Below are 21,511 nucleotides of genomic sequence, written 5' to 3'. Positions count from 1 at the left end.
AAGGGAGGGAGAAGAGGAGGTATTAGATGGAGGGGAGGGAGAGGAGGAAGGGAGGGAAGTAGGGTACTGGAGGGAGGTAAGGAGAGAGGGATGGGATGGGTGGGAGGGAGGGAGGGAGGAATGGGTGGAGGGAGGTAGGGAGAAGAGAGAGGGATGGGATGGGATGGATGGAGGGAGGAGGGAGGGAGGAAGAGAGGGATGGGATGGGATGGGTGGAGGGAGGTAGGGAGAGTAGGATGGGATGGGATGGGTGGAGGGAGGGAGGGAGGGAGGGAGAGAGAGAGAGAGAGAGAGACATAAAGACAGACAGACAGAGACAGACAAAAATACAGAAAAAGACAGAAAGAGATACAGAAAGACAAACAGACGATGATGATAATAACGATAAGCACAAGTAAGCATAAAAAAAAACAGAATCTCCCTTGTCTAATTCACACTCAAGTGCCACTTAAGCCCCGCATTAGAATTCCGGAATTGCCTATTTCAAAATCTAATCAAAACATGAAAAAATATTGTAAGCTATAAAAACATCAATTATACCATTGTTAATTGTAATGAAGGATTTTTTTTTTTCTTCTTTTCTGTGTAATGATGTGTTTATTTTTTCGAGAATTAAAATATACATGATTACTGGGCGACCTAAACATTATGTAATTTACAAAATGTTTTCTTAATTGAATAAAGAGAGAGGAGGGAGAGAGAGAGAGTTTATTTTTCGAGAATTAAAAGCCATGAGTTACTGGGCGATTCACGACATTATGTAATTTTCACAATGTTTTTCTTAATTGAAATAAAGAGAGACAGAGAGAAAGAGAGAGAGAGATTGTGTGAGTGTGGATGTGCGTGTGTGTGTGTGTGTATGTGTGTGTATGAGTGAGTGTGTGCTGATATTATGGATATTATGATGACACAAAGTTTTATCGTTGACATCAAAGATTTGTAATGTGATTTTTATCCCTCGGAGTGAGAACCAGACGCCTGGAATGGAGGGAGAAAGAGAGAGAGAGAGGAGGAGACAGACTGACAGACAGGGACAGAAACAGACTGACACACAGATTGAGCGAAATGAGGAGAAAGAGACAGACACACAGAAACAGATAGGCAGACAAAATATGCGAGAGAGAGACAGATAGATACATATAGATAGATAGACAGACTGACAGAGCGAAGACAGAGACAGACTGACAGAGCGGAGAGAGACAGATGGACACAGACACATAGATAGATAGACAGAGTGACGACAGAGATAGAGACATTGACAGACAGACATAGCGAGGTCAAAAGTGTGTGGGTGTCGTGTAACTGCAATCTGACAAAAGCTTCAGCAGAGTCAGAAGAGCAGCAGAAACACGTGGAATGCGTCTGCAGGATTAGCAGGTGGCTTGACTCTCGGCTTGTGGAATTTTGTCTCGGGCGTGGGCGTGGGCGTGGCTCCTATTCCGGGGGGAGGCGCTGCGATTGCTGATGCAGTGTTGCGGGCCGCTTCATATGCATAACACTTTTCCACTACTTCACCCAATGAGCTGGTGTGTGCTTGGGTGATGAGAGGTTGCACGCGCCCATTGTCACGTACTCCTGTGAGGATGAATTGTTGCAGGTGCGTCTCCTCACAATTCTTGCAGCTCTCCCCCTTGGAGATTTCGACTGTCTCGGCTGCATTTTTTTAATTCTGACATAAAAGGTATTAAATGTTTCCCCTGCCATCTGCTTTCGACTGAAGAGCAGAGCCTCGTTGGTTTGAGCTCTGACGTGTTTCTCCAATTTGTCCAGCACGTCCTTGGGAGGAATGTGTATCGTCTGGACAGGCATGGTGTTTGTTCTGTTATGCTTGCTGGGCCTCGAGGGAGGGACATAGACGTCGAAGGATCAGCTGTTTGAGGACAGGCGAGCTGGGGACGTCAGCCATTGTAGGATAATCCTCCTGCTTGCGTCTCCATTTCCTGAAAGCCTGAAAGCATGTATCCTGAAGGAGGGTGGGTGGGGGGTTGACGCTCGCCTTGGGTGTGGAAGGGGGATGGGGAGGGGTGAGAGGGGGGGAAGGGGAGGTATTGAGTGGTGGCGACGGAGCAGCGTGCGGGAGGCGGGAAATTGAGCTGTGCTATGAGGCTATGAAACCTCTTCCTCCTGACGACGACGTTCCTCCTCGAGACGGCGATGCTCCTCCTCTTCCTGACGACGGCGTCCTCGTTGGCAACGGGACTTTGGTATCGTCGTCTGGGTCGGCGATCGTGGCCGTCCCTTCCTCTTTCGCCTGAATACTGTGCTTCTTGCTTCTGGTAGATATCACCTAGTGTTTGTGACACTATATTAAAGAGAAAATGTAATATCCGAGTCACCAAAGTCAGCGCAGCAGTGCTAATGCGTGCGTCAGTGTTAGCGTTCGTGCGCTGACGCCGGAACGTCTTCTGGACAGCGAGCTCCCTCATTCAGTGGCTGGACGGCCTCCGAGACGAGTGGGTGTTTTTTTCTGCGCGCAGGATTGGGGAAAAAATCTTCACTGGATTAACCGGGTTTTTTATCCAAAATCAATGCGTCATGTATGGATGTCGTGTAACTGCAACCAGTCAAAAGCACGTGGGATATGTCCGTAGGTTCTTGTTGGTCAAAAGACAGGTATTAAACGGAAGAAGCAGAGGAATATACCCGTATCTTGGAAGACTTCCATGCGGTGACTTGATAAGCGCTGAAGATAAGAGTGGTCAGCTAGCATCAATATGTTTATATACATCAACTAATTGGTATTTTCATATGCATATCACACACATACCCTGCAGACAGAAAGACAAAGACAGAGAGAGATAGACGAAAACAGACAGTGAGGGAGAGAGAGAGGTAGACAGGCAGACAAACAGACACAGACAGATACAGAAACAGACAGACAAACAGAGTGAGATATAAAGCAAGAGAGAGAACGAAAACAGAGCCAAGAGAGTAACCAAGCCCTTGAATACTTCATCAGCCACATTAGCTCACCTCTGCACTGCAAAGGCGGGGATTATCAGACACGAAAAAAGAGAATTAAACCCTACCTGGAAACCCTACTAGAAAGAGTTGCAGGCAGTCTTTATTTATTATTAAACCAATGAAAAGCAAAGAAATAGAGATGTTTTGTTGTTATTGAATATATTTTGCGTCTTTATACATATGTATATATATATATATATATATATATATATATATATATATATATATATATATATATAGATAGATAGATAGATAGATAGATAGATAGATAGATAGATAGATAGATAGATAGATAGATAGATAGATAGATAGACAGACATATTTCGGGATGACATACAAAGATTATATAGAAGATAAGAATAAGGAAGTTTGATAAGAATGAAAAAAAAATTTCTAGCTTTATTTCCGGTCTATCATTCTTGCGGCCAAATTCTGGGCCACACACTCTAAGCCTAAACAAGTTCCACACAGCACTTAGGCCTATAATGCAAGGAGCGTGGGAAGGCCTCTGATTCGCTCAGGATTGCCAATCACGTGACCACCCACGTCATGATCACGTGATCGAGTTCAATCAGCTGATCGTCTGGAGACCGCCATTTTGAAATCGTTAGCGCCAACCGTTATATTCTAAATGCAATACAGTTGCTCTTATGAATAATTGAATGTAAATCTATTACTAGCGTGAGTTCTATTATTATAAATCAAAAATAAAAAATGATATGAACTACGAAGATTAATGATATCTTTAGTAATCAGCAGTCATCCATATTTATAATCATATTTATAAAATTTTGTATTAGTATGATTAGAAATTGATTAGCATTATCAATTAGCAAAGTTGGTTATAATAATTACCAACATATAGCATTTATATAGTAGTAAATTAGATAATGTAACAAATAGAACAAAAACATATTAACAAATCTAAAATTTAAAAATGTATGCTTCTATTTGTGTGTTTGTGTGTTTGCGTGTGTGAGTGTGTGTGTGTACGTGTGTGTGTACGTGTGTGTGTGTGTGTGTGTGTGTGTGTGTGTGTGTGTGTGTGTGTGTGTGTGTGTGTGTGTGTGTGTGTGTGTGTGTGTGTGTGTGTGTGTGTGTCTGTGTGTGTGTTTCGAAATATATCGATAACGGATAACAATAAAACTGATTAAAAGACACGAAAAACACAGGCAAATATTATGAAATAAACAAAATGAAAAAATATTGAATAAAAGAAAAGAAAAGAAAAAATATGAATAAACAATTCGAAATGAATATTATATAAAGTAAGCAAATCAATATAGATAGATTAAAAAACAATTTTAGAAATATAAAATGAATGATATACAAGAGAAATATAAACAAAACGAGAAGCATTGCCAAGGCAATCGGGTCACTGATACAATACAAATATTCAAACTTGAAGAATTACATCAAAATCACCTAAACATAATAAATTAATTAATCAATTATCCCGCCTACCAGCTAACTAACAAACAAACTAACGCTACAAAAAACTTAACCTTCCTGGCGGAGGGAAAAATAAACAACACAAAACAAACAATGCGAAGAAACAATACAAGATAAACAGCACAAGTATAAAGAATATGAATTGAATTATGTAAAGATGAAAGAGGAAAATGCTAAGCCACACTTCCGCTGAGCGTGTTTTTGTGTCTCCGTCTGCAGTGAAGTTTTTTTTTTTTTTTTTTTTTTTTTTTTTTTTTTTTTTTTTTTTTTTTGTCTTGTGTACTTCTTGTTTATGCCCTTTGCGTGGTCTGTGTTGCATTGTGTATTCATGTGTGTGTGTTTGTTTGTGTGTGTGTGCTTGTGTTTACGTAGTGTGTTTGTGTCTTGTTTTTGTGTGTGTGTGTATGTGATGTGTGTTTGTATATGTGTGTGTCTGTGCTTGTATTTGTATGTGTGATATGTGTGTGTGTGTATTTGTGCTTGAACTTGTATGTCTGTGTATGTGTGTGTGTGTGTGTGATGCGTATTTGTGCTCGCTTCTGAGCTTGTATGTGAGTGTATTTCCGTTTACGCTCATGTCTGCCCTTATATAAGTGTACTTATATCTATATATCTATACGCATACTTGTCTGTGTACACCTCTGTATGTAAACCTGCGTGTATACATGTGCGTGTAAAAGCCTCTGCACCCAACTCCACCATTAACCATTGACTCGCTTTTCTCCATTCATAAAACTCCCTCTGGCGTCCCATTCTCTGACGTGCGTGCAACATAATGCAACACACACTTAAAAGCAAGCAAATATTTACATAATAAGGAGAGAGATGAAGAGAGAGAGAGAGAGAGGAAAAAATGGCATTTAGCAACTCGCGTCTGAGAAAAGGGATTATCTTTTTTCTTTGTCTTTTTTCTCTCTTTTGTGTTCTTTTTTCTTTGTTTTGTTTTTCTTTATCTTCTTTTTTCTCCTTCTCCTTTTGTTTACACTTTTTTTCTTGTATTCTATTTTCTCCACTTTTTCTTTTTTTCTTTTCCTTTCTTCCTTTTCCTCTTCCTTCCCTTCCTCCTATTCCTTATCCTCCCTTTTCTCTTCCTATTCCTTCTCCACTCTTTCCTCCTTCATTGTCTTATTCTTCTACTCCTTCTCCTCCTTCCTCTTCATTTTCTAACTTCCTTTTCTTAAAAAAATAAATACTTACGTGCTTTTCACTTGTTTTTTGTTGTTGTTGTTGTTGTTTTTAATCTTCTCTTCCTCCTCCTTTTATTTTTCACCATCGTTTTTCTTTTTCTTCTTCCTCTCTCCTCCTCCTAATCCCTTCTCTTCCCTCTTCCCTCCTACACCTACACCTCCTTTTGTTCCTCCTCTATTTTTTATTCCTTCTTATCCGCCTCCTCACTCATCATCATTCCCCTTGACATTCCTCTTCCTGATCCTCCTGATCCTCCATTTCTTCTTTCTTACTCTTCCTGCATCTCCTTCTCTTCCTTCTCCCCCTCCACTTTCTCTTCCTCCTCCTCCTCCTCCTTTTCCTTCCTCTCCCCCTCCTACTCCTCCTACGCGTCCTCCTCCTCCTTCATCTCCTTCTCCTCCTCCTACACTTGCTCCTCCTTCTCCTACACCTCCTCCTCCCTCTGCTCCTCCTCATCATCGTCCTCTTTTTTTTTTTTTTTTTTCCTCCCCTCCTTCCTCCCTCCTCCCCCTCCTCCTGCACTTTTTCCTTTTTCCTCCTTCTCCTCCTCTTCTCTCTTTCTCCTCCTCCCCCTCCTCCTACTTTTCCCTTTCCCTCCCCTTCCTCCTCCCTCCTTCCTCCTCTACTCCCCCTCCTCTTCCCACTCCTCCTCCTCCCCCTTTTCCTCTTTCTCTCTTCACTCCTCACCTCTCCCCTTTTCTCTCTTTCTCTTTCTCCTCCTCCTCCTCCTCCCCCTTTTCCTTCTCCTCCTCTCCATCTTTCTGATTCATTTCCCTTTTCCCTTGTCACTGTCCATCATTTCCCAATATTCCCCACAGCAAAGATTTACAAAAGACAAAAATATATAAGAATTTTTATTCCACAATGCATATACTATTTTTTTTTTTTTTTTTTTTTTTTGTCACCGAGCTAAATAAGAATATAAACCCTCCACCCATGTTTGTGAATTGAAAATAGGATTGCAATTTGCATATGCCACCTGTCCCTCTCCATTACCCCCGGGGGGGAGGGGGGAGGGGGAGGTGGGGGAGGAGGGTTGAAGAGTGTGGGAATCTACCGAAATATTTCTCTTTCTTGTATATATAAATATTTTCTTTATTCTTATTTATCCTTTTTTGTTATTATTACCATCTCTTAAAAGAAAATAAATTTGTTTTCTTATATTTCATTTCTATAATTTTTATTGGGGAGTGTAAATATCAAAGGAATATTATTTACATATATAATGTACTGATATTATATATATATGTATATATTTATATATATATATATATATATATATATATATATATATATATATATATATATATATATATATATATATATGCGACACATATATTCGACATATAAAGACAAACATACACACTTATAAACTTACAAAAGAAGAAGAAAGAGAAGAAAACGAAGCAAAGAAGAAGAAAAGAAGAAGTAGAAGACGAAGAAGAAGAAGCAGAGGAAGAAGAAGAAGAAAATAATAATAATAATAAGAGTAAGCAGAAGAAGAAAAGAAAATGAAAAAGAGAATAGAATCAAAGATAAAGAATAGAAACGAATAGAAAGAAGAGAACAGAAACAGCGGAGAAAATAAAGAAGGAAAATGCATTAAGAGAGAAAGAAAAACAAGTTTGAGATGAAAGAAATAGGAAAAGGAGGTGAAGAAGAAAGAGAAGAAGAACAAAAAGAAAAATAAGAAGAAACGAGAGGAGGAAAAGGAAGAGAAAGCGGAGGAGGAGGAGGAGGAGGAAAGGAAGGGGAAGAAGAAGAAAACGAAGATGAAAATGGGGAAGGAGAAAGAGAAAATAAAGAAAAAGGGATTCTAAAATAAGAGGAAAATTTCTTTAAAGAAAAGAGAGAACAATTAAGCTGAAGAAGAAGAAGAGGAAGAGGAAAAAGAAGAGAAGATGGAGAAGGAGGAAGAGGACGAAGGGAAGAAAAAGTAAAAAGTTAAATAAAAGATGAACAGAAAATAAGACACAAATAGAAAATACACAAACTCACACACACTCGCAAGCGCAAATACACATCCAATTCACAATTTTCCTTTTGTTTAAACTTTCCTCTTCTATTGTACTTTCTCCACTTTTATTACTTTCTATTTTCCTTTTCTTTCTTTATCTTCTTCGTCTGATTTTTTTCCTTTCTACGTTCCTTTTCCTTCCTCTTCCTCTCGTACGTCATTCCTTCATCTTGTTTTCTTTCTTTCTTTCTTTCTCTATCGTCTCCTTCTTTCCTTCTTACCTCTTTTCCCCTCTCCTTTTCCCCTCCTTCCCTCCCTCCCTCCTTCTCTCCTCTCCTTCTCCCCTCCTCCCCTCTTCCCCTCCTTCCCTCCTTCTCGCCGCCTCTCCTCCTTCCTCCTCCTCCCCTCCTCCTCCTCCTCCTCCTTTCCCTCCTTCCCTCTCTTCTCCCTCCCTCCTTCCCTCTTCACCTCCCTTCCCTCCCTTCCCTCCTCCCCCTCTTCCCCTCCCTCATCCCTCCATCTCTTCTCCCCTTCCCTCCTTCCCCTCCTCCCCTCTTCCCCTCCTCCCACACTGTCCCATCCCTCCTTCTCCCCTCCTTCCCTCCTTCCCTCCTCCCCTCTTCCCCTCCTTCCTTCATCCCCTCCCTCTCCCCTTCTCTTCCTAGACCAAAAGCTATCACACGGTCCTCATAAATTTCGATAGAGCTTCTCCTTAATACTTACTCCTCGATTGGTAAACGTGGTGCTTGACGGACACGTGGACGAGGCGCCTTTAAGACGTGTCCCATCTATTAGCCACCTTCTCTCCCCCTTTCTCCTTTCCTTCTTTCTTTTCTTTCCTTCTTTTCTTCCTTCCTTTCCTCTTTTCTTTCACTTCTTTGCCAAGACTCTCCTTTCTCTCTCCTTTCTTCCTTCTTTAACTCTCTCCTTCCACATCTTTATCAAGTCTCTCCTTTCTTCCTCCCTTCCCTCTCTTTTTCAACATCTTATCAAGTCTCTCCTTTCTCCATCCTTTCTTCCTTACTTGCTTCTCTTCTCTCATTTTCTTCTTCACTTATCTGTATTTTTTTCTCTTCTTCTCTCTTTTTCTTCTTTTCTCTTCTCTCTTTTTCTTCTTTTCTTTTCTTTCCTTTCTTCCGTCGTTTTTCACCCCTTCCTTCCTTTCTTACTCTTCGCTCTTCTCTTATTTTCCCTCTTTCTTTTCTTCTCCCCTTTCCTCCTCCTCCCTCTCTTCTCCTTGCACATTTCCCTTTTATCCACTCCCTCTCCCTCTCTCTCTTCTTTTCTTTCTCCCTTTCTATTTTCTCCTGTTCTCTCTTCTTGTCTCTCTTTTTTCCCCTTTTCTCTCACCTTCCTTCCTTCCTTCCTTCTTTCCTTCCTTTCTCCCTTCATTCATTAATGCTTTTATTTATTCTTTCATTCATTCATCCTTTCCTTCTTTCTTTCATTCATTTTTTAATTCATTCATTTTTCTTTCTTTCTTTCTTTCATTCATTCACTCATTCTTTCTTTCTTTCATTTATCTTTTTCATTTATTCTTTCTTTCTTTCTTTCTCTTTTTTCTTTCATTCATTCATTCATTCTTCCATTTCTTTCTTTCACTCACTCATTCTTTCTTTTTTCATTCATTCATTATTTCATTCATTCATTCTTTCTTCCTTTCATTTATTTTTTCTTCTTTCTTTCCTTCGTTCTCCTTCCATCTCCCTTTCCTCCCTCCCTCCCTCCACTTCCCATTCCTCCCTCCTTCTCCTCCCTCCTTCGATCTCCATTTCCACGCTCTCTGCCACCATCCCCCTCTCCTCCCTTCCTCCATCTCCCCATCCTCCTCCCTCCACTCCATCTCCTCTCTCCTCCCTTCCTCCATCTCCCTCTCCTCCTTCTTCCCTCCATCTCCCCCATCCTCCCTCCCTCCATCTCCCTCTCTCTCTCCCTTCCCCTTCCACTCTCCCCACATCCTCTTCCCTCTCGCCTCCTCACCTCATTCCAAAAATCCACTCTTTTTACCTCAGGACCTCATTACCGCCTCCCGAGATATGCCGGCCAGTTCTTCCCTCCCCCGGTCTTACCCCCCCCCAACCTCGTCTTCTGGCTCCACCCCCTCCCCCCATCCCTTCCCCTCCCCTTCCTCCCGGTCTTGCTCCCTACCCCCCCCACCTCGTCTTCGCTTCCCCCCCACTCCTCCCCCTCCTTCCCTCCCGGTCTTGCCCCACCCCCTCCCCCCACCTCGTCCTTCAGCTCCCACCACCTCCTTTCCTCCCCGCATCCCCCTGTCCCCACCTTGGTCTCCCCCCCACCTCGTCTTCCGCTCCCCCCCTCCCCCTTCCTCCATTCTTCCGACCCTCCCCTACCTCATCTTCACCCCCTCCCCCCGTCTTCACTTTTATCCCCACACAATTGTCCTTACGGCGCTTGATAAGTAATGGTAAAAATAGTGTGCGTGTGCGTGTGTGCGTGTGCGTGTGTGCGTGTGCGTGCGTGTGTGTGTGTGTGTGAGGTGTCTCGTTTTCTCTCGGGTATACTCTTATCTCGTTACAGTTTAAGAGATTCATTTGCCTCAGCTGCGGGGGTCTTGTGGTCTCTTCAAGGTTTTTAGAAGTTGTTGTTGTTGTTGTTGTTGTTGTTTGGTGTTGTTGCTTAGTTGTTGCTTGGTGGTATTTGTTGGTGTTGTTTGATGTTATTTGTTGTTTGTTTGATGTTATTTGTTGTTGTTTGATGTTGTTTGTTGTTGTTTGATGTTTATTTATTTGTTGTTTGATGTTATTTGTTGTTGTTGTTATTTGTTGTTGTTGTTGTTGATGATGGTGTTATTTGTTTTTGTTTATGATGTTATTTGTTGTTGTTGATGTTATTTGTAGTTGTTGCTGTCGTTGATGATGTTATTTGTTGTTGTTGTTGCTGTTGTTGATTATGTTATTTGTTGTTGTTGATGTTGTTATTTGTTGTTGTTGATGATGTTATTTGTTGTTGATGTTGATCATTTATTTATGTTGTTGTTGTTATTTTATGTTATTTGTTGTTGTTTTATGTTCATTTGTTGTTGTTATTGTTTGTGTTATTTGTTGTTGTTATTTTATGTTATTTGTTGTTTTATGTTATTTGTTTTTGTTGTTATTGTTTGGCGTCATTTTTCATTGTCGTTGCAACTCCTGTTGATGTTGTTATTGTTGTAAATGTTGTTTAAGGCTTTTGTTGCTGCTGTTGTTTTTATAGTTGTTTTTGTTGTTGTTGTTGTTGTTGTTGTTGTGTGCACTTGTGTCTGTTGTTGTCATTGTTGTGTCGCTTTGTTGAGTGTTTTTTTTTTTTTTTAGTTGTAGATAATCATGTTTTTTTATGGATATATAGTATATTTCCAGGCATTACCGAAATGATGACTAATGATTAAGAAATTATATATCTTTTTTAAAGTATATTATGATTTCCAAGTATATCACATACATATATTTCATCTATTCATGCTGGAAGATGTCCTAGTAAACTTATTATTAGAAATGTATGATTTTCACTTAAATAATTTTCTAAACTGAAAACATATGAAATTTAAAACATAATGCGCTGAACTTTAAAAAAAAAATTCATATACACGACAAGAGTTATTATGCAAATGTGTACAAAAGATCATAATAATTCATTTTTCTCGTAATTTCAGTTCACTCTATTAACTATCTTTCTCTTCTTCTTTTCTTCCAATTTTCATCGACTCTTTTCTTTTAATTACTTCGTCATTCCATTTCTTAAATATCCCCCATCGTTCCATATCCCACTCTATTAACTATCACTCTATTAATTATCAGTCCACTCTATTAACTATCTTTCTCTTCTTCTTTTCTTCCATTTTTTATCGACACTTTTCTCTTAATTACTTCGTTATTCCCTTTCACCCTTCGTCCCATATCCCATATTCGCAAATACAAGGTTCAAAGTGAATGTAGATGTTAGGGTCACTGAATAATCAATTACAGATCGAGATTTGATATAGATATATACTGCATTGACACAAAGACCTCACTTCATTGCTACGAATATCAATGCATAGTGTCATTGGGACCTGGAGGAAAAAAGGTCTTTGTGTCTGCACGTGTTTTGTTTTTTTCTGTCTGTCTGTCTGTCTGTCTGTCTCTCTCGTTCTCTGTCTCTGTCTGTCTCTCTCTCTATCTCTGTCTGTCTGTCTGTCTGTCTGTCTGTCTCTCTCTCTCTCTCTCTCTCTCTCTCTCTCTCTCTCTCTCTCTCTCTCTCTCTCTCTCTCTCTCTCTCTCTCTCTCCTCTCTCTTTCTCTCTCACTTCCCTCTCCCCTTCTCATCCTTCTATTTTCCTCCTCCTCCTCTCTTCACTCCCTTCCCTCCTCCCCCTCTCCCACCTCAGTTCCTTCCTTCTCTCTCCTCTTTTTCCCCTCTCCCTTCCCTCTCTCACATCCCTCTTCCCTTTTCATCCTTCAATTCTCCTCTCTTCCTCTCTTCCTCCTCGACCTCCCACCTCAGTTCGTTCCCCTCCCTCCCCTCTTTCCTCTCTCGACTTCTCTCCCTCTTCCCTTCTCATCCTTCTATTCTCCTCCTCCTCCTATCTCTTCCTCCCTTCACCTCCTTCCGTCCCCTCCCCTCTTCTTCTCTCCTTCTCTCCCCTCTTCCCACTTCTCACATCCTTCTCTATTCTCCTCCTCTCTTCCTCCTTCACCTCCTTCCCTCTCTCCTTCCCTCCCTCCCCCCTTCCTTTCTCCTTCTCTCCCTCTTCCCTTCTCATCCTTCTATTCTCCTTCCCTCCCTCCCCTCTTCCTCTCTCCTTCTCATCCTTCTATTCTCCTCCTCCTCCTCCTCTCCTCCTCCTCCACCTCCTTCCCTCCCTCCTTCTTATCGTAATTCTCCAAAACAGCTTCTTAACCGGAAGTCATGAATAGTGATGGCGGTCGGTTACCGAGATTCATCTTACAATAAAAAATAAGAGAGAGGAAGGAGAGAGGGAGGAGAAGGAAGAGAAAGGAAGGAGGAGAGAGGAAGGAGAGAAGGAGGAGGAGAGAGCTGGAGAGACGAGGAGGGGGAATGGGAGAGGAAGGAAAGGAGAGGAGAGGAGAAGGAAGAAGAAGAAGGAGAAGAGAGGAGAAGAGGAGAGGAGGAGAGAGAGGAGGAAGAGGAGGAGGAGGAAGAGGAAGAAAGAGAGAAGAAGAGAAGAAGAAGAAGGGGAAAAGAAGAGAGAAAAGTGAAGTGACAGCGAGAGAGAGAGAGAGAGCGAATCGATTGAAAAAAGAATGGATAAAAAATAAGAACGTAGAAAGAGAGCGACAGACAGACAAAGACAGAGACAACCAGAGAACCAACCAACCAACCAAGACGAAAGAGAGAGAAAGAAAAAAAAATCCCTTCCTTGAAGACAGATGTCACTCTCTTGACAGAAACGAAAAAAAAACGTAAAAAAAAAAATCGTTCCGCAAATCTGCCGTAAATCTGAGTTGAATCTTCGGTCTAAATCTGTGTCTGGGGTGTGGTTGCGGGAATCTGCTTTTTATGTAGTGGCGGGAGGAGAGTGATGTGCGTGAGTGTGTTTGTGTTTGTGTGTGTGTGTGTGTGTGTATGTGTGTGTGTGTGTGTGTGTGTGTGTGTGTGTGTGTGTGTGTGTGTGTGTGAGAGAGAGAGAGAGAGAGAGAGAGAGAGAGAGAGAGAGAGAGAGAGAGAGAGAGAGAGAGAGAGAGAGAGAAGAGGAAGGAGGGAGAAGAAAAGGAGGTGTAGGGGGAGAGAGAGGGGGAGAGAGGAGAGGGGAGTGGGTGGAAGGGAGAGGAGAAAGGGGGGGGAAGGGAGGGTGGGAGAGAGGGGGTGAGGAGAGAGGCAGAGAGAGAGAGAGAAAGAGAGAGAGAGAGGGAGGGAGGAGAGAGAGGAGGAGAGAGAGAGAGGGAGAGAGAGAGAGAGAGAGAGAGAGAGAGAGAGAGAGAGAGAGAGAGAGAGAGAGAGAGAGAGAGAGAGAGAGAGAAGCAGAGAAACAGACAGAGAGAGAAAGAGAAAGAGAGTGAGAGAGAGAGAGAGAGAGAGAGAGAGAGAGAGAGAGAGAGAGAGAGAGAGAGAGAGAGAGGAAGAGACACAGAGAGAGAGGGGGTGGGGAGAAGAGAAGAGAGAGTGTGTGTGTGTGTGTGTGTACATATGTTATGTATAGGTACGTTATATTTAAGAAGTTTGTAAAGTATATCAAACTTTTGTTTGAGAGGATTTTGGCGGATGAAGAGGAGGAGAAGGAGGCGGGAGGCGGAAGTGGAGGGAGGAGGGCGGAGGAAGAGGAGGGAGGAGAAGGAGGAGGAGGAGGAAGAGGCAAAGGAAGAGGAGAGGAGGAGAGAAGGAAGGGGAAAGGGAGGAAGGAGAAAGAAGAAGAGAAAATGAAGAGGGAGAGTAGAAGAAACAGGGAGATCAGGAGCAGGAGGAGAGGAAAGGTGTGAGATGAGGAGTGAGGAATCGAGTAACAGAAAGAGAAAGGAGAGGAAGTGGAGGAGGAGCTGGAAAAGGGATCAAAATAGGAAGAACCGGATGAGTAATACGTAGGAAAGGTGATTAAGTAAGAACAGCAGAGTGTGGATAAGTAAATCAAAACAAAGAAAATATAATACATAAACAAAGAAAAAACAGACGAAGAGAAAGAGAAAAAAAATACGCTACCCCATCAAACCAATCCAAACTAACTTTTCCTAACTTTTTTTAAAAAATCTAAACAAACCTAAACTAAACAAATAAACAAACAAATGAATACAGAAGCAGTCCCCTTACCCACCTCCCCTCCTCCCTCACCCTTCTCCTCCCTCCCTCAAACAAAACGAAATGTTTGCCTAAGAGGCGATTTAACTCCCCGTGTCACTCGCTTCGAATTCCCCCCGCCATGGACGCCTCGAGACTCGACCCCGTTAAAAAGACCGTCAAATTCCTCCCTCTTCCAGCCAGAGTATTAAGTAAACAAAGAGAGTCCGACGCCTCTGCCATTTGTCTCAATTAAGGTAGGATCGCTGGAGAGGGAATGTCAGCACTCCATCCTGCACTGCCATGATTAATTGTCTGCGTGTGACCTCTTATGTCTGCCGAGTGGCGCGTCAACACAGGGAGAGCGGGCCTAAAACTTTTTTGTTTTTTTGTCTCCTGTTTTTTGTCTTGTTTTACTCCCTTTTTGCGGTGACAGGAGTGAAAATGGGGTTTGTTTTTTTGCCTGTCGTTGATGGATACGTTTTATTTTGGTGTAGTTAGTGTTATTGCATTTGTGGAGAGTTTTTAGATACGTGTGAGGGTGACATGTCGGCCTGGGAGAAGGTTTTGGAGGGAGAGCGAACCTAAACTCTTTTTTCTTTTCTTTTCTTTCTTTAGGCTGCCATTACTTTTGTTTAAGTTTGCTCCGTCTCCTACTTCCCATGATTACAAAATGCAAAGAAGTATCAGATTAGCCTCTGCTAATTGCTTGTTTAAATTCTCCACATTTTGTCTACATTCAACTTTCTGCGTCGAATAAATTTGTATTTCACTTCACTCCGGCAAAAACTCTCTTGGGCGAAATCACATAATTCATGGTTATCATAATTTATTCCAACGTTTACATTAATTTTTCTCTGTCAAGTACATGGCTATTATAAATAATAAGCTTGCATTGCTCTTTCATCTCCGCGACTGAAGCTGCACTGTACATTAGCATATTACTTTCTTAATATGAACAACACACATAAAGCTTTTTTTCGCACATTTGTGACACGTAAAGAAAACTCACGAAAAAAAAAAACGTAGAATAAAAATCTAAATATATAGACTTCATATTTTTTCCTCAAGTGCATTTCTCATGAAAAGAAAATCGTGAGAGTTTTGCCTTTTCGTCTCTCTGTAAATAAATCTGGCTTCGATGACGTCACGCCCCTCTTCAAAATGGCCGCCGTCATTAGGGGCAAAAAAGCACTTTGATCTTGCCGCCACTCGGGAGCGCGTCCTCGGACAAGAGCCTGCATTCGCCATTCATATTGCACGGATTATTGCCTCCTCCTTCTGGTTCTCCTTCTCCTCCTCCTCCTCCTCCGCCGCCGCCGCCGCCAGGAGGTTTCCAAGGCCATCCTCCTCCTCCACCTCCCCCTCCACCACCTCCTCCTCCACCTCCACCTCCTCCACCTCCCCCTCCACCACCTCCACCTCCACCTCCCCCTCCACCTCCTCCACCTCCACCTCCTCCACCTCCACCACCTCCTCCACCACCTCCTCCACCCATCGAGCAGAGTCCCTTGAACTTGTTGGAACACGAAGCACCATCCGGGCACTTGGAGCACGCCGGTCCCACGCTGTAGATCTTCCGGTTCACGTAGTTGCCTGTGAATGGAGGAAATGGTGATAAAGGAGGAGGAAGAGGAAGGTAAATAAATGAAGAAGAAGAAGAAAAATAGGAGGAGGAGGGGAGAGAGGATTAGGAAGAGGAGGAAGAAGAAGAAGAAAAATAGGAGGAAGAGGGGACAGAGGGATGAAGAGGAAGAAGAAAAATAGGAGGAGGAGGGGGAGAGAGAGGAGAAAAAAAAAAGAAAAAAGAAAAATGAGAAGAAGGATGGAAGAAAGAAGCAAAGAGACGAAAGAGCAAGAAGGAAAGGAAGAAGAAAAAGCAAGAGAAAGAAGTAGAAGAATAAAAAGGAAGAGAAACGAAAGACAAAGAAAAAAACGGACGAGAAAGATAAGATAAGATAATCCTTTGATTTAGAAGATATTCGTGATTATGTAAAGCGCGCTGTCAGGAGGAAGAGGAGGAGGAAGAAGAATAAAAATAGGAGGAGGAGGAGGAGGGGAGAGATGATTAGGAAGAGGAAGGTGATGAAGAAGTAGAAGAAAAATAGGAGGAGGAGGAGGGGAGAGAGGATTAAGAAGAGATGGAAGAGGAAGGTGATGATGAAGAAGAAGAAAAATAGGAGGAGGAGGAGGCGAGAGATGATGAGGAAGAGGAAGGTGATGATGAAGAAGAAAAATAGAAGAAGGAGGAGAGAGATGATTAGGAAGAGGAGGAAGAGGAAGGTGATGACGTAGAAGAAGAAATATATAATATTGAGGATGAAGGAGGAAAAGGAGGAGGAGAGGAGATAGAAGGAGAAAAAAATAAAGAAGAAAAATGAGAAGGAGGATGATGATGAAGAAGAAGAAATATATAATATTGATAATGAAGGAGGAGAAGGAGGGGAGATAGAAGAAGAAAAAATGAGAAGGAGGATGGGTGATGAAGGAGAAAATATGATAGTGAGGATGAAGGAGGAAAAGGATGAGGAGGAGGAGAGAGGAAGAAGAAGAAGAAAAATGAAGGAAGATGGAAGAAGTAAAGAAGGTGAAAGAGCAAGAAGGAAAGGAAGTAATAAAAAGCAAGAGAAAGAAGTAGAAGCATTCATTAGGAAGAACAAGAAGGAAAGGAAGAAGAAAAAGTAAGAGAAAGAAGTAGAAGAATAAAAAGGAAGAGAAACGTGAAAACGACGAAAGACAAAGAAAAAAAAAACGACGAGAAAGATAAGATAAGATAATCCTTTGATTTAGAAGATATTCGTGATTATGTAAAGCGCGCTGTCAGGAGGAGGAGGAAGAGGAGGAAGGGAAGGAAGAGGATAAATAGGAGGAGAATGATAAAGAGGAAGGGAAGGAAGAAGAGGATAAAGAAGAAGAGGTAGAAGAGGATAAAGAGGAAGGGAAGGAAGAAGAGGACAAAGAGGAAGAGGTAGAAGAGGATAAAGAGGAAGAGAAGGAAAAGGTGGAGGAGAATAAAGAGGAAAAGGGATGATGAATATGATGATGATGATGATGATAAAGACGAAGATGATGATGATGAAGCCGAAGATGATGATTAAGACGAAGATGATGACATTGATAATGATGATGATATTGATAGTGATGATGATGGTGATGGTGATAATAAAGACGGAGGAATAAGCATGACAAGAGAAAAAAAAAAGAAAAAAAGTGATAATGAAATAGAAAAAGAAGATAAACAGAGAGAGAGAGAGAAGTAAAAGAAAAACAATTGGATACGAGCATTGGATATCAACCAATAATTCAAACATCAGACTCCCGTTTTAATCAAATAACTAACCTACTCAAACACAAAATCTATGACTCGATCTGAAAAAAACAAATCTTTTACTCCCACCTAAATCACACTGAATACATCAACACACCACACCTTCCTCTTTTCGAAACTCACCTGCCTGGCCGTAGTTACACGCATAATAACTCTGTATATATCTTTTATTCTTATATGCGATATACCCGCAGCCCACGTGAGAGGTCGCGCCCCACACAAGCTGAGTGTAGTGGCCTACCCCGCGATTCCCGCTGTAAGGGGAGAGAGAAAAAGAAAAATGGCGGGGTTGCAGTTTATTTAAATATTTTGGTGAATTTTAATGGCATTGGGGGGGAAAATGGTCTTTTTTTTTGGTAGGGGGGCGGTTATGTTCGTGTTTGTGGTTCGTTTTGTTTAGGTGTGTGTGTTTGTTTGTGTGTTGTGGGTGTGAGAGAGAGAGAGGGAGTGAGGGAGAGAAAGAGAGAGAGAGAGAAAAGGGGAGTGAGGGAGAGAGAGAGAGAGAGAGAGAGAGAGAGAGAGAGAGAGAGAGAGAGAGAGAGAGAGAGAGAGAGAGAGAGAGAGAGAGAGAGAGAGAGAGAGAGAGAGAGAGAGAGAGAGAGAGAGAGAGAGAGAGAGGGAGGGACAGTGAGAGAGAGGGGAGTGGGGGGGAGAGAGAGAGAGAGAGAGAGAGAGAGAGAGAGAGAGAGAGAGAGAGAGAGAGAGAGAGAGAGAGAGAGAGAGAGAGAGAGAGAGAGAGAGAGAGAGAGAGAGAGAGAGAGAGAGAGAGAGAGAGAGAGAGAGAGAGAGAGAGGAGGAGAAAGAAAGAGAGAGAGAGAGAGAGAGAGAGAGAGAGAGAGAGAGAGAGAGAGAGAGAGAGAGAGAGAGAGAGAGAGAAAGAGAGAGAGAGAGAGAGAGGGAGGGACGGACGGAGTGAGGGAGAGAGAGAGAGAAAAGAAAAGCAGAGAAAAGGGTGAGGAGTAAGAAAGAGAGCAAATGCACACACAAAGAAACATAAAAAGAAAGAGAAGAGACAATATCAACTCCAGGAAAAGACAGCAAAGAAAAACAAAATAAATAAATAAATAAAACAAAAATAAAACGAAAATCACAAACACACATTCCAAACACACCCAATACCCAACAAGACAAGCGAAATGAAACACAAACTTTTCCCAAAAAATAGTCAAATTGGAAAAATATAAGTAAATGTTTATCCGACATTACAAACACGGGAGATCGTTGCCATAACTTCCAAAACAAAAGAGCACCTTCTGAATTTGCATACGGTTAGGTGCAACGGAATGTAAACAAAGAAGCTCGCAAGCACTGGGTGTGCATCTTGCTCTGTGTGCGTGTTTGTGTGTGTGTGGGTGTGTGGGTGGGTAGGTGGGTAGGTGGGTGGGTGGGTGCGTGTGGGTGTGTGTTGGGGGGTGGGGGTGTGTTTGTGTGTGTGCGTGTGCGCGTGTGTGCGTTTGTGTGGGTGTTGGGGGTGTGGGTGAGTGAGTCTGTTTGTGTGTGTGTGTTGGGGGGTGGAGGTGCGTGTGTGTGTGTGTGTGGGTGGGTGGGTGTGTGGGTGTATGTGCCTGTACGTGTGTGTGTGTGTGTGTGTGTGTGTGTGTGTGTGTGTGTGTGTGTGTGTTTGTGTGTGCATGTTTGTGTGTATATGTATTTGCCTGTGTCCATCTGCATTTGTCTGTATATGTACGCGAAGTGTATACCTCTATATTTACATCCACACGTACAGTTACACATGAATGCACCTTCCCCTGCATGTATATATACGTATGTACGTGTGTATTCACCCTGCACGTGTATATACGTATGTACGCGTGTATTCACCCTGCACGTGTATATACGTATGTACGCGTGTATTCACCCAGCACGTGTATATGAACGATTATGCATTCACATCCATCTCCACATATCTTTCACGCATTATCTGTAACGAAAATAACTAGATTAAAAGTAAAATATGGCCGTCCGGGCTAATGCGGGAAAAGAATGGCCGTGGGCTTGGATAGGACGATAAATAATGTACAAGCAAGAGAGAGAGAGAGAGAGGGAGGGGGAGGAGAAGGATAAAGAGAGAGGAGGAGGAGGGGTAGGAGAGGGATAGAGAGAGGATGAGGAGGAGGAGGAGGAGAAGGAGGAGAGAGAGAGGAGGAGGAGAGGGATAGAGAGAGAGGGAAAGGAGGGGGAGGGATAGAGAGGGAGGAGGGAGGAGAAGGAGAGAGGGGGGAAAGGAGGAAAGAAGTGAAGGAAGGAAGGAGAGAGAGAAGAGGGAAGGAGGAAGGGTGGGAGGGAGGGAGGAAAGGAGGGGGTGAAGGAGAGAGGAAGAAAGAAGGGGGAGAAGAGAGAGAGAAGGAAGGAAGAAGGGTGGAGGGAGGGAGGGAGGAAAGAAGGAGAGGGAAGGAGGGAGAGAGAAGAAGGAAAGGAGGGGGAAGAAGGAGAGAGAGAGAGGAAAGGAGGAAGGGTGGGAGGGAGAGAGAGAGAGAGGAGAAAAGGAAAGAAAGAGAGAGAGAGGAGAAAACGAGAGAGAGAGGGGGCATGAAAGAGACAAAGACAGAGAAAGAGAGAGAGATAGAAAAGGAGAAAGCGAAAGAGAGAGAGAGAGCAAGAAATAGACATAGTCAGAGAAAGAGTGAGAAGGAAAAAGCAAAAAATAACAAAAAAGAGAAAGAGAAAGAGAGATAATGAGAATGAACCAACACCCAACCACCTCACACCACTTCCTCCACAACCAAACCTCACCAAAAAAATACTCACAGGAAGGAGTCGACCTCACTCTTATCCATCATGTCGACCTCATCGAAAAAGGCATTTAAAGGTCGATTCCAGTCAACGGGTTTCAGTTTGAAGTCACCCGCGGAGTAGAGGTTTTGACCCACGCCGAAACGTGCTGAAAAAAAGGGAAAAAAATAATTGTGAAAGAGAGGAAGAGGAAGAGGGAGAAGGAGAGGATGAAGAGGGAGAGGAGAGGTTTTGATCCACGCCGAAACGTGCTGAAAAAAAGAAAAAAAAAAGGAATTAGGAAGAGAGGATGAAAAAAGGAAAAAAATGAATTGTGGAGAAAAGAAGAGAAAGAGGGAGAAGGAGAGGGAGAGGAGAGGTTTTGGCCCACGCCGAAACGTGCTGAAAAAAGGAAAAAAATTAATTGTGGAGAAAAGAAGAGAAAGAGGGAGAAGGAGAGGGAGAGGAGAGGTTTTGTCCCACGCCGAAACGTGCTGAAAAAAGGGAAAAAAAGGGAATTAGGAAGAGAGGCTGAAAAAAGGGGAAAAATTAATTGTGGAGAAAAGAAGAGAAAGAGGGAGAAGGAGAGGGAGAGGAGAGGTTTTGGCCCACGCCGAAACGGGCTGAAAAAAGGAAAAAATGAATTAGGAAGAGGCTGAAAAAGGGAAAAAAATAATTGTGGAAAAAAGAAGATGAAGAGGGAGAAGGAGAGGGATAGGAGAGGTTTTGACCCACGCCGAAACGTGCTAAAAAAAGGTTAAAAAAAAAAAAAAAAAAAAAAAGGAATTAGGAAGAGTGGCTGAAAAAAAGGGGAAAAATGAATTGTGGAGAAAAGAAGAGAAGAGGAGAAGGAGAGGGAGGGAGAGGTTTTCCCGCCAAAAATTTGAAAAAAAGGGGAAAAGGAAATTAGGAAGAGAGGCTGAAAAAAGGAAAAAAATTAATTGTGTAGAAAAGAAGAGAAAGAGGGAGAAGGAGAGGGAGAGGAGAGGTTTTGACTCACGCCGAAACGGGCTGAAAAAAGGAAAAAAATGGGAATTAGGAAGAGAGGCTGAAAAAAGGAAAAACAATAATTGTGGAGAAAAGAAGATGAAGAGGGAGAAGGAGAGGGAGAGGAGAGGTTTTGACCCACGCCGAAACGTGCTGAAAAAAGGCAAAAAAAAAAAAAAAAAAGGAATTAGGAAGAGGCTGAAAAAAGGGAAAAAAATT

At 42.4% G+C, this 21,511-nt stretch overlaps 1 protein-coding gene across 1 annotated transcript in view; it reads right to left on the bottom strand.

Annotated features, from left to right (window-relative positions):
* Positions 1-1,822: 1,822 nt before the first annotated feature.
* LOC113807450 (uncharacterized) overlaps positions 1,823-21,511 on the bottom strand; it is a 49,945-nt gene continuing 30,256 nt past the window's right edge. Inside the window, exons 10-14 of the mRNA XM_070121478.1 lie at positions 20,342-20,474; positions 17,717-17,847; positions 15,715-15,861; positions 2,175-2,287; positions 1,823-1,948 (exon numbers count right to left, since the gene is read on the bottom strand). Of these exons, the coding sequence (XP_069977579.1) occupies positions 1,823-1,948; positions 2,175-2,287; positions 15,715-15,861; positions 17,717-17,847; positions 20,342-20,474 (650 nt within the window). The remainder of the gene's footprint in view (positions 1,949-2,174; positions 2,288-15,714; positions 15,862-17,716; positions 17,848-20,341; positions 20,475-21,511) is intronic.

The sequence above is a fragment of the Penaeus vannamei genome, chromosome 4 (genome assembly GCF_042767895.1).
Source record: "Penaeus vannamei isolate JL-2024 chromosome 4, ASM4276789v1, whole genome shotgun sequence".
Taxonomy (NCBI): Eukaryota; Metazoa; Arthropoda; class Malacostraca; order Decapoda; family Penaeidae; genus Penaeus; species Penaeus vannamei.
This window is presented reverse-complemented; position numbering and strand designations above follow the sequence as displayed.